At 49.5% G+C, this 12,199-nt stretch overlaps 5 protein-coding genes across 5 annotated transcripts; 4 read left to right on the top strand and 1 right to left on the bottom strand.

Moving 5' to 3' along the window:
* Nucleotides 1–845: 845 nt before the first annotated feature.
* On the bottom strand, nucleotides 846–1,976 carry PFLUO_LOCUS3458 (uncharacterized protein; the record flags this gene model as incomplete). Its single annotated transcript, XM_073780707.1, has 2 exons — nucleotides 846–1,620; nucleotides 1,687–1,976. 2 exons carry the CDS (start codon nucleotides 1,974–1,976, stop codon nucleotides 846–848), a joined length of 1,065 nt encoding a protein of 354 aa, XP_073637535.1.
* A 290-nt stretch (nucleotides 1,977–2,266) lies between these two features.
* Nucleotides 2,267–3,124, top strand: PFLUO_LOCUS3457 (uncharacterized protein; the record flags this gene model as incomplete). The annotated part of the gene is made up of 1 exon (XM_073780706.1): nucleotides 2,267–3,124. One exon carries the CDS (start codon nucleotides 2,267–2,269, stop codon nucleotides 3,122–3,124), a length of 858 nt encoding a protein of 285 aa, XP_073637534.1.
* A 657-nt stretch (nucleotides 3,125–3,781) lies between these two features.
* PFLUO_LOCUS3456 (uncharacterized protein) lies at nucleotides 3,782–5,185 on the top strand (the record flags this gene model as incomplete). The annotated part of the gene is made up of 5 exons (XM_073780705.1): nucleotides 3,782–3,844; nucleotides 3,902–3,944; nucleotides 4,007–4,188; nucleotides 4,245–4,778; nucleotides 4,835–5,185. The coding sequence occupies 5 exons, from the start codon at nucleotides 3,782–3,784 to the stop codon at nucleotides 5,183–5,185; spliced, it is 1,173 nt and encodes a 390-aa protein (XP_073637533.1).
* A 550-nt stretch (nucleotides 5,186–5,735) lies between these two features.
* On the top strand, nucleotides 5,736–6,222 carry PFLUO_LOCUS3455 (uncharacterized protein; the record flags this gene model as incomplete). The annotated part of the gene is made up of 2 exons (XM_073780704.1): nucleotides 5,736–6,018; nucleotides 6,083–6,222. 2 exons carry the CDS (start codon nucleotides 5,736–5,738, stop codon nucleotides 6,220–6,222), a joined length of 423 nt encoding a protein of 140 aa, XP_073637532.1.
* Nucleotides 6,223–11,290: 5,068 nt separating this feature from the next.
* Nucleotides 11,291–12,045, top strand: PFLUO_LOCUS3454 (uncharacterized protein; the record flags this gene model as incomplete). The annotated part of the gene is made up of 2 exons (XM_073780703.1): nucleotides 11,291–11,418; nucleotides 11,472–12,045. The coding sequence occupies 2 exons, from the start codon at nucleotides 11,291–11,293 to the stop codon at nucleotides 12,043–12,045; spliced, it is 702 nt and encodes a 233-aa protein (XP_073637531.1).
* Nucleotides 12,046–12,199: the final 154 nt, after the last annotated feature.

Genomic DNA, 12,199 nt, shown 5'->3' with positions numbered 1-12,199 from the left:
CACAAAATTAAATTATTGGTCGAGCTTGATTGAACTTGCCCTCTTGTGCTAAATGCAGTGTAGTGGTCAATCCCCGAGTCGCCGATGAGCCGGGGTTTGGATTTGGATCATGACGTCGGTTGAAGCGATGTGCCGTGCTTGCTGGGAACCTTCAAAATATAATAACACGGACGGTAAACCTGCCACCTCGGGCATAAGCTCACGGAGTGAGGCGTTCGCTGAGCACTCTGAGCTGGCCCTGAGCGGGCTCTGAGCTACTCAATAAGCAACCTAAGCGCCCACCCCCTTCAGTTCTCATATGCCTCTGGTCCTTCTCCTGCTAGAAATCTATAGGAGCTGCAAAACTTTTCAACACTAACACTTGAGAATAGCTAGGCGGACATACGCTAAGCAGGTGGAAATCATTATCAGTTACGAACTCCGGTCGAGGAGCCGTCTTCTGCAGGCGCTCGCAACAATTACATACTCCTCGTGAGCAACTATCAAGCATTCAATTAAAGAGTAACATATCACATTTAGCAAGCGATAATCTATGCTCATAAGGACATGATGAGGCATCTTCCTACATTGAAGGGTGGTCCGACGCTGCAATGTTACACTGGTGCATGATTCGCGGTCCGTAAGACTCGGGGAACTCAGTCTGTGAATAGTTAGGATTCATTTTCGCGAGAGACATACAAGAAAACACTCACTATACTGTGCCATAAGGCCCGGTTGTACCAGAGGATGACATCTTGCTCCTGATGAGGATGCGCGTAAATATTCTCCGGCGACAAGACTGGACTCATAATCCTGCGGTCGCTAGTCAGCTCATCACGGATCCCTAACGCCAAAAATAGAGAAACTTACTTGTCCATAAAGGCGCGGACCTCCTTCAGGTCGGTGACCACCGTCTCTTCCCCGTCTGGTTTGTTCTTAAGATACAACTTGAAAGCACCTTGGCCATGGACTTGAAGGGACTTCTCCCCAGTCACGGGGTTGGTCCACACCATGGGGTAAACGCAAATTCCATCCTCTGTCCACGGCGAAAGTTTGTCTAGTGGCATCTCGCGCCCCTCCGTTTCGATAAGATGACCGAGTTTAGTGCTGCGCGCAGTTGACATCCACTGGAATGCGTGCGGTGCGTACTCGATACGACTGTGCAAGACAATCTCGCGCAGTTCTGGTTCCAAGACCTGTAGTGCCCGCGATCCCGCTATCATAGCAGTAGCACCGGGTGCGATGTCCATCGTTCTCCCAGTACCATCACCCCAGTGAACAGTAACGTCGGGGCCTTTCGGTGTGCGTACAGCCAGCAGACAGCCTACTCGTGGCGGAGGAATCTTATACAGAGAGCCATCCCAGTGCCACTGATAAAATCGACTGGAGCCTGCATCTCTTTCTTCCTGTGGGGTGTGTGGTGGAAGATGGAAGTTGACATGGTCAATGCCCTTCACTTTGAAACCTGGCGGAAAATCGAAATGGTCTTGAGGAACTTCACCACGCCCTAGAATATGAACCTGGGGCTGGGCGTTAATAGCTGGCCGGTTGGGAAGACCATAGATGGTGACTCCATTTTCCGACAGAAGTACAGGGTCGGCGCCGTGAGCGAAACCCCCCGTCTTCTCGTCAGGGTCAAAGCTAAAGGAGAAGCAAAGATCAGTAAATGATGAATATAAATGAGAATATAGACTATGGGTAGCATACCATGAGGTAAGTCGATATTGCTGTTGTGGTGTCAGCATTTGCGGCTGCTCTTTGAAAACCAGGAGCTTGTGGCGATGGAGGGCATCAGAGATGAGGGCAAAATCGGCCGAAGTGAAGTTGTTAAGATCAATACCATAGATCTCGGCTCCAAAGTCTGCCTTGTTGTCATGCTTGATGGGCACCACGCGTCCATTGCTATTGGCCGCCGACGGAGGTTGGTAGACCTCGCGAACAGTCAGGACCTTAGGGGCCTCGGCCTCAGTGGCAGTGGTAGAGACAGCAAAAACCATGTTAAAGATTATTTACCCAATGTACGGATACTTTGCTTACATTGGTTTTTTTGTCCTTTTTATCTGGACATCTATTCCAAGGTGATATCTGATTGGATTTGGCAGGCAAATGGACGGCCGCAGAGCGGATATGGATGGGCACCTCGGCCGTGGACGGACCCGTTGATCGGGCCCGCCTTAGTAGAATAGTAATTTCATTTCTATTGAATTCCTCTTCTCTTGTAGTTTTCAAGCTACCTCAAGATCGATTTGCAGTAATTACCTATTCGCTTCGAGTCCCATTTTTCAACATGGATCCATCCTCTACATCATTCTATCACAAGACACCCAACGGCACAAACCTACATTTCACCCAAACGGGTAACCCATCAGGCCCTCTCATTATTCTTCTTCACGGACTAGGTGGATCGACCGAGACATTCCGGCCAATTTTACAGTCTCTGTCGCCACAGATCAACCGCCTGGTCTGCGTTGATTTCGAGGGATTCGGCAAAACCACTTTATCTTCGCCTGACACTACGCTTTCTCTCCCCCGCTATGTCGACAACCTGGAACATCTCGTGGCATCTCTGCAAGGTCCTGCTGGGGACTCTTCCGGGGGGAAATTGCTCTTCATCGGCCACAGCCTCGGGGCTATCGTCTCAATGCACTACGCCTCGAGACACCCAGATCAGATTCGAGGCCTCGCCCTGCTTGGAGCAGGTCGCTCAGTCGCCCACATTCCCGCCGCAAGAGAGCGTATGCTAGGTCTAGCGACCAAAACGCGCACAGAAGGGATTCAAGCTGCAGCGGAGACAGCATCTACCTCCAATTTCCCGTTACAAGGAACGGTCGAACCCGAGCTCCGCCAGAAAGTTCGAGAAGCAGTGGCTAGCTGTGACGCCGAATCCTATGCCAGAGCATGTGAAGCGGTCGCAGGTCTTGATCATCTTGATCCGGATTACAGCCTGATCAGTGCCCCGACTTTGCTTTTGGCAGGAAGCGGCGACATCATCTCTCCTCCAGAAAGATCCGTGGGACTACAGGGGTTGATTGGAGACAATGCGTGGGTGGATGTCCTTGAGGGCGTTGGACATCAGATGATCCTTCAGAATTTGGAGGGATCCATTAAAGCTATCGAAACTCTTCTTGAAAAGGCCGACAAGTAGATAGTATACCCTAGGCACAATCACACTATATCCGATATTTTTATTTCTTCTTCAAAATCTTGAATCTTAAAATGTCAGCTTTAAAGAGACACGGTGTATCACATATGTCCGGGCTTTGTTGGTTCAATAAGTCCCTCAGTAGCAGGCTATACTTTCTTGTCATTTGACATCTCATATCTAGATAAATTTGCGAAACACTTCGAATGATTTGAGCACCTTTGTCAGTTCTGCGACGAGGAGCTTTGCGGAATCCGACTGGGTAGTGATTAAGCGGCCGACAAGATCGGCCGTGCTGTCGGCCGGGATGGCTCTGCCATGTCTGTATGGTCCGTGCGACGATATGGAAATAGATGTCGGGGTTATTTGTCTTGGATAACAAACAAACTTTAAGGATGGTAATCGATATTGCCTGAATGGATAACGAATCGCGTATGTGATGTGCAATGCTTATCTCTGCTGGGATGCCGCGGGGGCTCGGACGGGCTCGGCCGGGGAAGATAATAGGTCAGACCAATGGAAATCCATGCAATTGATAAAATGTCCCCTTCAATTTCTGGGGAAAGAACCTGCTAGATTGATCAAAAATCCATAAATCAAATCAATCGGATCGTCAATTAACGCCTTCTTAACATCAGAAGCAACAATCGATCGTACGCAATGGACTACCACACTTCCTTCGCTGTGACACCGCTGGAGCGGACACCTGAGCAAAAATTCAACGTGAGTAGTCATGTTTAATAGCCTAGTAGCAGTACTTCCAAGCTCATTATTTGACAGTTCGGGGCTCGCGTGACTGGAGTGGACTTGAACAACATCTCAGGTGGGTCCCCATTGAACCCACTATCTTAATGGTTGGAGGCCGGATCTAACATGCATGGATAGATGACGATGTCGATCGTCTCAAGGCTGCGGTCTGGCGCCACAAGGTCATTGTCGTCAAAGCCCAACGCAACTTGGATCCTAAGAAGCAATGGGAACTGGTGACCCGGCTGGATCCCAAGGCCACTGATGGCCACAGTCACGGAAACCTTACCACATTCCGGGCGAAGGGCGGACTTCTTGCTGTATGCCTTCCCATCCAATCCTTTTGTTCATTTTCACGGGTTCTGACGGATATTAGCAAGGAAGAGAGGTCATCGGAATCCCCGGCGCAGAAAACGTCAGATTAATCGGCAAGGGCTTCCAAGGAGAGAACCACTTCGGTATTGAAAACCACACCATCGAACGCGGACTCAGCAATGACTTCCACGCCAAGCCACCATCCATGGAAGAATTTGAGCAAGGCATCACACGTTTTCAACGCTGGCATATCGATGCTCCACTGTATGGGAAGGATCCTGCGTGGTTCACAACCTTGCGCTGCGTTACCCTTCCCAAAGGACCCAATCTCACTGTTCAATGGGCGGACGGGTCTGATCAGACCATGCAGTCCCCACCGGGACAGACTGCGTATTTTAGCACATCTCAGCTTTATCTCATGTTATCGCCCGAAGAGCAGGCGTTGGTCGATCACAGCTGGGTCGAATATGCGCCCTATCCGTACAAGTGGATTGAGAAGTGCAAGGGCAATACTAACGGACTTGGTCTAGCAGAAGGGGGCGAGCGTCTCACGGAAGAAGAGCTTGGGGAATATGATACGACGGCAGTGAAGAAGGTATTGATCTGATCGAGCCCCGAGTCGCCTGATCTGTTGGCTAACTTGACGAATAGTATCCATTGGTCTGGGTGAACCCCTTAACGGGTGAGAAAGCCTTCCAGGTCCACGGAATATGTGCCCGAAAGCTTTATCTGCGTAGCTCCTTAGAGGAGGAGCCTCGTATTATTGAGGATGTGGCAGAGATTCGCAAGTTTATTTTGGGTATCCAGAACCGGATCCTCAAGCCCGAGTACATCCTGCTGGCCCCGGCCGAGGAAGGAGACATGGTAATTTGGGATAATTATGGACTCTTCCATTCTGCTATTGACTATCCGATCACCATGGGTCCTCGTTCTATGCACCAGGCAAACATAAGTGGCAGTATTGGTCCTAAGGGACCTGTGCCGATTCCCCTGATGGCCTAGGCGAGACTATGTATCTGTTATATCACTTGATACTAGCCGAACGAATAATGATTTTGCCTGGCATAATGCCGATAGCTCGAAAGTGAATTTCCTTTCATGGATAGCATACTCGCCTTTGCGCTCTTTTGCAGCCAAATAGGCGAAGGACTAGATACCATATTTGCTTATACAGTATCTATTACTTTCTTATTCTCTATCGAGCCATGATGCTATTCACACGCAGAAACAAGCGTTGTTAGACTGACCAATGGCGCGTCATTGATCAATGATTCTAATCCAAACTCATGGCAGCTTTATCGCCTAATGATGATAGGGAGACACCATGTGTTTCGAGAATCGTGATATTACACCTTATCAGTGCTCTTATCGATAAACAAGGTGCTGGGTTCAAGAATTCTGGGCCGCTAGGGCGACGGCCGACGATAGATCCCGTCCGGCTTGATTAGAATTGAAGATTCCCGCAGAGATGCAATTGATTTAACATCTCGCCATTGTAAACGGGTAGCTAAGCGTTTGCCTTGGATCATTCCTTACCCCCGGAAATTCAAACATGCGCTCTTCAGTCTGTGTCTTCGCCCTGCTCAGCGCAATTCTCCCTGCGGCGCTGGCAGTGGTACTTGCGGACACGAATCTGATGATCAATGGCATCACGTTCCCGACTCGAGCCCACTGGATGCGCTTGGCAAACGAAGCATTAGGAGAGATCAGTGGCTCTCCTTGTCCGTTTGCCGCCTTCGGAACGGTCATCGTCAACCACACGGCCTCCGAAGCGGGAAAGCTCATTTGCATGGGCGTCAATGAGAATGAAAATACCGGGAATCCTTCTCTCCACGGTAAGATTAACTTCTGGCTTCTTAATATACCTCGCATTTGCTGATTCGAACTTTCATCCTACAGGAGAAATGGCAGCCATCAAGAATTGCACGGCGATTCTAACTGACCCCCATGGCAAGTTCCGCATGAGCGCGTCTGAGGCACAAGATGCATTCGCCGACCTAACGCTGTACACAAATGCTGAGAGCTGTCCTATGGTATGATAACTACGGCCTTTGAGCATATTCGGATAATTAGCTAATGAGGACAAAGTGTGCCTCTGCGATTCGTTGGGCAGGGTTCCGAGAATATGTCTACGGAACGTCGATCGATACACTAATCCGAAAAGGCTGGGGTCAGATCCGTATTTCTTCATTGGATGTCTTTGAGGCCTCTTTCGACCTTCCGAGTCAGGCGCGATTGATGGGGAATGTTCTCACCAATGAGACCGATCCCTATTTCTTGTGGCAGTACGACCCGAGCTACGCGTGCCCCCATGGTTGTTCGCGAACGAGTGATGGAACAAGCTGCGAGGCTTCGAAGTAGATGCATTTTCATCCTAATTGACACATTAAATCTATTCCTATATCATCCCCCTCCATTCTGCGCGAGTAGCAAGATGTCTTCTAAGGAATCATGTACCCAAAAGCTAGAGTTTGGTGCAAGGAAGTTGCTATAAAGTTCTTCTGTATGAGACTCCCGGGCTGCGAATCCTGATGGTTGCAGGGTAGAAACTGGCGAACGCGGTTCAGTCATAGATGGCAGGTTAACATCCGGTCGCCGATCATCTGTATGGCTTGAGGATGCCTCCTGCTCACAGAACGATTGTACGAGGCCACGAATATCCCAGCCCGATGATTCTTTGCCCCGATCTTGATCTAGGCGAAGCAGCAGACGCAATATTTTAACCCCCCTTATGGCAATCATGCTTATATCGCTTTGAGACAAGATCTCAATCACGTGTTTGGCTAAATCGCGATTTTCTCGCTGGTCACAGTCAGGTAGAGGCTGGAAAAAAAGATCTAAGCACAGTATGATCTAGAATCAGGTGAGTATCCATGTAGTAGAGAATTGAACGAGCATTAGATACTTACGCTTGCTGCCACGCTAAACGCGTGATAAATCCAAAGTATCGGTCCATCTTCCCTAACCAGTTGCTTCTGTTCTCGAATTATGGTTTTCGCCGCCGCGATACAGGTCTTGCGGGTAAATGTAAACGCCGGGTTGGTGAAGCTTGACCAAAGAAACTTGCGATGAATCATGATGATTTTGTGAGCGGAGCTAATAGTCAGGCAGTGTCGTGCCCAAGGTACGTAGCACGGCCAAGATGATTCGAGAGTAGCATTGCTAAGACAAGAAGGAATATGCTTGCTGACCAATGTGCGCATTTTTGTGTCGTATCGGATGACATGCTCATATTTTGTATATAATGTGTGCGATGCAGATAGGTCATCTTGAAGCTGAGGCATGAGTGTCGCAATGTCGTATAGGAAACGATGATAGGTCACAGGAGTTGGTATATTGTCTGAGACAGGGGTCATTCCGTCATCATCCATGCAATTTCGAGGCTTGCCCGTGTTAAAATCTCGGCGTCGAATCAGATAGCTTTCTGAAAAGGGAATTGAAAACCAATCCTGGATACATAGCTCCGTCCATAGTCGTCTGCCGATCTCCCTTCTTACTGGATTGCTTAGATGATCGTCGGGTTCCTCGCCCAGTCTATGCATACCCAAGCTCTGCGCAATCCGGACAGCAGATGCAAGCTTGACGGAGTGGCTATTAGAATGACCCAGCAAGTGAGCGCTTATTGTCATTGTCGCAATACACTCGATCCCATACAAGGAATGGCGAGCAGTAAAATCCGCCAGATTCAGACAGACCGAGGCGGCTTTGAAAATTCGATGAGCCAAGTTAGTACGCTCAGGATCTTGAAACCCCCACGAAGTAGACACTGAGCGAGGTGCACATGTCATGCTTCCTGCCAGTACGGCAAAGAGAAGTGCAACCCACTGAAGATCGATCTGCTGGTTATCAATACGGCCATGGTGTTGTTTGATAAAACGGTCGACTTCTTCCAGGAATATGCGCCCATGGAATGAAGCGTGATACCACAGAAGACACTCGCAGTGATAGTTGACCATTCGCAGTAAAGTGGGTGGCTCAGGAAGTAACAGTTGCAGGAGTGGAAGTGAAGACGCATCATCTGTGAAACGCAACTGGGGAGGGTCTGTAGGACCACCCCGTAGAGATACATCTCCGGGTGACTGTGCAGGCGCGCAATTTGGATCTTCGACTAGACCGTCGAAATCGGGGACTTTTCGTCGGCCCCATGCCAAGAATTCCAAGATGGTCGCCGCATCCTCCACTTCGGCCGTCTCACGGCTGGGACTCGTATTCTCCACTTCCGACGGCGCTCGAGTTGATATGCCTTCCGGTATTGCGGACAGCGACACTGCACTGTCATTAAAGTTGGGACTTGAACTCTCGTGACTTCTCACTGCCTGCAGTGTAGCTTGCAGCTCGTTGAGGCAGGCAGCGAGGGTCCCAGTCAGTTCCTTTGGGCGGGATCCACTAGGCCGGGGAATTTGTGGAGATCCTGCAGTCGTCCGTGAGTAAGGAGAAACGTGTGGTGAGCGATAGCAGGTGCTGCCTCTTCAAGTTCCAACCCCGTAAGAATCCGAATTCAATAGCCGAGATTCCTGGGATATGATCTTACCTATGGCGGCAATTCCGACACGGCAGGACCTTATCGCACTTGATCTTTCGCCGGGTACACTCTGCACACGCCAGTCGCTTTCTTCTGGCAGACGGATTCATCATTTTTGCTATTAATTTCCAGTGAGATCTCTTTGAAGCAGATGACTCCAGCAATATCGGGCGAGAGACGGGGCTTGATCGTGGTGATCCGTGCCTATATAGCAATCTTGTGTTATCAGCTCGGCCGACGCTAGGGTGAAGGGTGGCTGCGTAGCGATAACGATAATGATAATGATAATGACAGAGGTAGTAAGATAGAGAACGCCATCGCCTGTGAGATGCCAAAGGTTAATCTCGTTACAAGCGAGGCCATGCAGCAAGAATGTGGGGACAAACAAACCTCAAAAGAACAATCCAACCCCGGATGTCTCGGTATTGTCAACAATGGCGATGCGTCTGATCCATCGCAAGCGCTGGACACTGCCCAAACAAGATAGCAGTATTGCTCCACCACATGTGTGGAGTAATGCCGATCAAGATCCAGTTCCGCCAGAGAAATGGACTTGGACGGGCTGGACCTTCACACAGTACTGGCTGTCTGACTTGGTCACTGTTTCAACTTGGTCCGCTGCCAGCTCGGCGTACGCGTCTGGGCTTTCGGCCTCTGACACGGTGTTGTTGACACTGGTTGCGGCGCTGTCTAACGCTATACCAACGGTCCTCAATGGTGCTGTAGGAGCTGACCTTCACATTCCATTTCCCGTCGCTATTCGGGCTAGCTATGGCACGTACTTCGGATACTTCTGCGTGGCATCCCGTGCTGTGCTAGCGATGTTTTGGTTCGGCATCCAGAGCTCGTATGGAGGCCAGTGTGTAACTCCAGTGAGCGCGCTCTTGTCTATGACTGGTTTCCCCATATAGCTAACAAATGCGATGGATTATCACCGCCATTTGGCCCAGCTTCGCCAATCTTCCTAATCATTTGCCAGCATCGGCAGCTATTACGACACAGGGAATGATTTCCTATGTTATCTACCATGTCGTTCAAACGCCATTCCTCTTCATACCGACCCATAAGTTGCAATACATGTTTATTTTCAAGTCCACTCTGGTACCACCCATGGCGTTAGCTATGGTAATTTGGATATCGGTCAAGGCTGGCGGGGGAAGTGCGATATTCCATGAGCCATCCACAGTTCACGGCGCCGAGCGAGCATGGCTATGGCTGATGAATATGACCTCAATCACCGGTATGCTTGTATTAAGGATTACATTGATTGCTTTCAATTCTAATGAAGCTCTAGGTGGCTTTTCAACACTCGCGGTCAATATTTCCGATTTCTCGCGCTTCAGCAAGAAGCCAGGCGGTCCAGTTTGGCAACTGCCCATGATTCCCCTCTTCAAAGTCACCACTGGTCTTTTTGGGATCATTGCGGCCAGCGCATCTAAACAGGTGTATGGGACCATTTTATGGAGCCCGCTGCAGATAATTGACCAGTGGCAAGGCTCCTCAGGTGGGCGAGCCGCGGCCTTTTTCTGTTCATCGCTGTGGCTGTTGGCACAAATCTGCAACAACATCTCAGCTAACTCAATCTCGTTCGCAAACGGTTGGTACCAATCAAGCTCTAGCCCACTAGATACTAATTCTCGTCCAGATATGACGACCATGTGCCCGAAATGGTTCAACATTAAACGCGGAATGATAATGTGCATGGTTCTGGGTGGATGGGCGCTCTGTCCCTGGATTATCATTAAGAGCGGCGAAACCTTTCTCAGCTTCATGGGCGCATATTCCATCTTTATGGCACCGATTGCGGGCATTCTTTGCTGCGATTACTGGCTCATTAAGCGACGCAAATATGACGTCCCTGCTCTATATGATCCGCGAGGCATATACTACTACAAGGTATGCGGCCTGCGATACTTCTGATCTGAAATCAGATTTACTAATAAATGTGATCAAAACCAGCTCGGTACCAATTGGCGCGCTCTATTGTGTAATCTGGTGGTGATTATTCCACTTCTCCCGGGCCTGGCGCACTCTGTGACACCAACAAAAGTCAACATCGACACCGGGCTGCGACATCTCTATGCTATCAACTATCTTTACGGGTTCTGTCTTTCTTTCACATTTTACTTCTCCTTGAACCATTTCTGGCCTGACCGAGCGACACTGATCCCGGCAGTGGTTCCGGGGGTGGTTCGCCCTTTGGATTCCGTTGATTCGGATTTGGAGGCAGAAGTGTGTCTGCAAGACAAGGTGGCGCAATCTAGTGATATGTTGAAAGAGTAGCGAAACGCCGGCGAAGGCTCTCTTATTTCTTCGTTAATAATGGATAATGGCGCACTGCATATTCCCTGTGGACTATAGGAAGGTGTGCGTACGAAATCATTTGCAGTTATATTCTTGGGTCACATTACCTATCCGCCTCATAAATTGAGGGGCTCGTTTGAACCGCATACTCTCGGCTTTGTCTTTAGCCGTGACTGCCGACACCCTTTCGTGAGGGGAACTTCTATAATATTCCCATGAGCAGCCAACTTCGATCACATTATAGGTGTTAGCCACAAATATTCTCTATATACCAGAGAACCATGCCAGATCTTCATTCACTGCCCCAGGGCACCAGGCCCGACCACGCTATCCGCAACAACGGGCCAACCGATTTGGTGCTCGAGCGCGCAAAGCTTCGGGAACTGGCCGAAGGCTGGCCCTGCTACCGGCAAGTACTCAGGTTGCTGTAATCTTCTTTGAAAAAATAATAACGATAATTAGCGATGCCTGTGAGTGGGAGAACTTTGAGTCGATCTTCCACCCCGGAGCCTACGTGTACACGACCTGGTCTGGCCGAGTCTCCTACAAGGACTTCATAGCAGCCTCCAAGGCTGGAATGGACAAGGGCGCTTTTATCATGCACCGCTGCCACGGTGTCACGACCGATATCACGCCCGATGCCAGCCGCGCTGTCACCAAGATGAAAGCTACTATCACTCAGCGATTCACCATTGACGGCGCAGAGGTCGATGCAGAGGCAGATTGCCGCTTCTGTTTCTTCTTTGAGAAGACTGACGGGCGCTGGGGTGCGCGCTTTGTCAGGCACTGGTATGAGAAGGATAAGCTGATTCCTGTCAATCCGAATAAATTTCCGAAGCTTGATGAGGAGAAGCTTAACTCCTACCCTGAGGGTTATAAGTGTCTTGCCTACTGCCAGGAGCTCACTATGGGTGTTACTGTGTTGAAGGATATGCCAGGACATAGGAGACATGTTGGAACACCGGCGGGGGAAAAGCATGATCTTTTGTACAGGCTGGCTAAGAATTGGTTGGATGGTAAAGATATTGAGGTTTAAGCATTGTTTTCATTGAAAATCGACCGGATCATTGGACCATTGGTTGATAGTGCAAAAAACATCGAGATTACAAAATAACCCGTCGATTAAGCTCATGCTCTACAAGGCGACCCGAGTATAAGTTGTCACATCCCCAAAATACATTCTTATCTCA

Source organism: Penicillium psychrofluorescens (assembly GCF_964197705.1).
Source record: "Penicillium psychrofluorescens genome assembly, chromosome: 2".
NCBI lineage: Eukaryota > Fungi > Ascomycota > Eurotiomycetes > Eurotiales > Aspergillaceae > Penicillium > Penicillium psychrofluorescens.
The sequence above is the reverse complement of the archived record's forward strand: the minus strand, read 5'-3'. Positions and strand labels throughout refer to the sequence as shown.